Source organism: Triticum aestivum, chromosome 3B (genome assembly GCF_018294505.1).
Source record: "Triticum aestivum cultivar Chinese Spring chromosome 3B, IWGSC CS RefSeq v2.1, whole genome shotgun sequence".
NCBI classification, from domain to species: Eukaryota; Viridiplantae; Streptophyta; class Magnoliopsida; order Poales; family Poaceae; genus Triticum; species Triticum aestivum.
Genome location: NC_057801.1, coordinates 44,279,812 through 44,282,019, shown reverse-complemented (window position 1 = coordinate 44,282,019; position 2,208 = coordinate 44,279,812). Strand labels below are relative to the sequence as shown.

At 43.5% G+C, this 2,208-nt stretch overlaps 1 protein-coding gene across 1 annotated transcript; it reads left to right on the top strand.

The window, feature by feature from the left end:
- The first annotated feature begins 512 nt into the window (after nucleotides 1-512).
- LOC606363 (non-specific lipid-transfer protein 4.1) lies at nucleotides 513-1,256 on the top strand. Its single transcript, XM_044491054.1, has one exon. The coding sequence runs from the start codon at nucleotides 616-618 to the stop codon at nucleotides 961-963; it is 348 nt and encodes a 115-aa protein (XP_044346989.1). The 5' UTR covers nucleotides 513-615; the 3' UTR covers nucleotides 964-1,256.
- The last annotated feature ends 952 nt before the right edge of the window (nucleotides 1,257-2,208 follow it).

Here is a 2,208-nt window from a genome sequence, read left to right as displayed (position 1 = left end):
GGAAAAAATATTTTTTTTCCCTTTTCCGAGATGCACGGCTGTGCTTCTATTGGAAGCAAATCCGGTTTCCGCTTTGAAGCTGAGCTATTGAATTCGGTAAGCCAGAGCGTATTTTGGGTAAAAATGATGACGTACGTATATGTACAGTTCAATGGTCGTGCTCACCATCATAGATGCACTCAACTACTCCATGGTCGGCCACTATATGACTGCGTACATGTCTTAGTCTCATAAATAATCTGCTGTGTACACGCTAATCAACCACATTCCACCGCTAGAACGCCTGGATGTAGTGCTTGGTCCATCCATCGGCCCATCCAAACGGTAACAACCAACCATCTCCTAAATGCATTAACACCCATAAATCAATTCCAACATCCAACAACCTAAATTCATGCATTTGCTCGCATCAATTGAATTGGCACACGTAGACACAATACTTGACACCAAGAAAGTACACTGTTTATTACGAATGGAATCCCGTGATGGTAAGAAGCCCTATTTAAGCCCATGCATCCCCACGAAACTCCTCACCATTACAATCACTTAGCAAATCTAGCTATCTCATCATCTCTGCCTGAGCTCACTACCACTACTATTGCTAGCTTGATCGAGATGGCCCGTTCTGCTGTTGCTCAGGTCGTGCTCGTCGCCGTGGTGGCCGCTATGCTCCTCGCAGTCACGGAGGCGGCTGTATCGTGCGGTCAGGTGAGCTCTGCCTTGAGCCCCTGCATCTCCTATGCACGCGGCAACGGCGCCAGCCCGTCTGCGGCCTGCTGCAGCGGCGTTAGGAGTCTAGCCAGCTCAGCCCGGAGCACCGCTGACAAGCAAGCGGCGTGCAAGTGTATCAAGAGCGCTGCTGCTGGGCTCAACGCTGGCAAGGCCGCCGGCATCCCCACAAAGTGCGGCGTTAGCGTCCCCTACGCCATCAGCTCTTCGGTCGACTGCTCTAAGATTCGCTGATCGAGCACTTGCTGCCATCGTTGTTGCTATCGTACGTCCCCTACGCCATCGTTGCTGGATCTACGCTTAGTACGTTGAGGTCACACACACGCACACACACATATATATGAATAAATGCTCTCATATTATCTCACTGCGTGAGAGAGAGAGGAGTACGTCCGTCCAAGCAGCTATGCATGGCCGGCCACACTGTTGTATCGATGTTTGGTTGTTCCTCCACTCCCCGAGTTTGCTGTACTTTGTACCATGTGTACTTTTGATATATGGATTGTATACACAGCTGATCAGCTCTACTTGCGTGTGCATGTTATCCAGCACTTTTGATATATGCAAGACTGGCAAAGCATTCCATTCCAGTTTGTTGCTCCAAGCAAGACGTAGGAATGAACCCAACAATTTACTAGGAATGGAACTATGACATTTCACTCATTTTGGTTCCTCAACAAAACACAACCTAAAACTGTTTGAGAACACACAGAATTCTAGTGAATGCAACCACCAACAAAAACTCCTACTGGCTTAATTATAAGTAATCGGAATATACTTAGAACTGCTTAAATCACCATCATCCAATACACTGCAATATACTTCTAGACAGATTAAGGTGAATTTCAAACAGTGTACATGAAAGATCATCCAGGGAGATGTCAATTAATTAGACACTGGTTGTTAGCTTGTAGGGCAAAAAATTGGAATACTCTTGGTTGTGATAGTACGTACAATATACTTTATGTTTGTTATAAATTGATCGGAGAGTATGAATTTGTAATTATGGATCCAATCACAGTAATAAACCGACGTTCTGACAGGGTACGACATAAGAAAGCTGAGTGGACTACGGCACTAAATACTTGCATAAATTGAAAGTTAATATCTACTTTTCGCTATAGGTGGACCATGGGAATAATAGAATTTTCTCCTTATTTACAGGAGATGCACGGATGGATATATTCTCTCCATGCTAATTTGAGTCAGGTGTTTGAATTTGTCCAAAAATATACTATACCTGAAATATATTTAAATATAAGCATTTATACTGAATGCCTTAAGTAACCGTGGGATGATCAATTTTCTTTTTCTATGTTGTGTCCTCATACACATGAACAAAAACCACAATCATGGGTAACTTTTCAGGGAAAAAAAGATGATGCTTATTTAGTTTATGAAAAACAGTTTTGACGATGACTTTCCCCACGATGACGGTTGGTAAAGCCTTTAACTACAATATGTTGTTTTTGTGTTTCT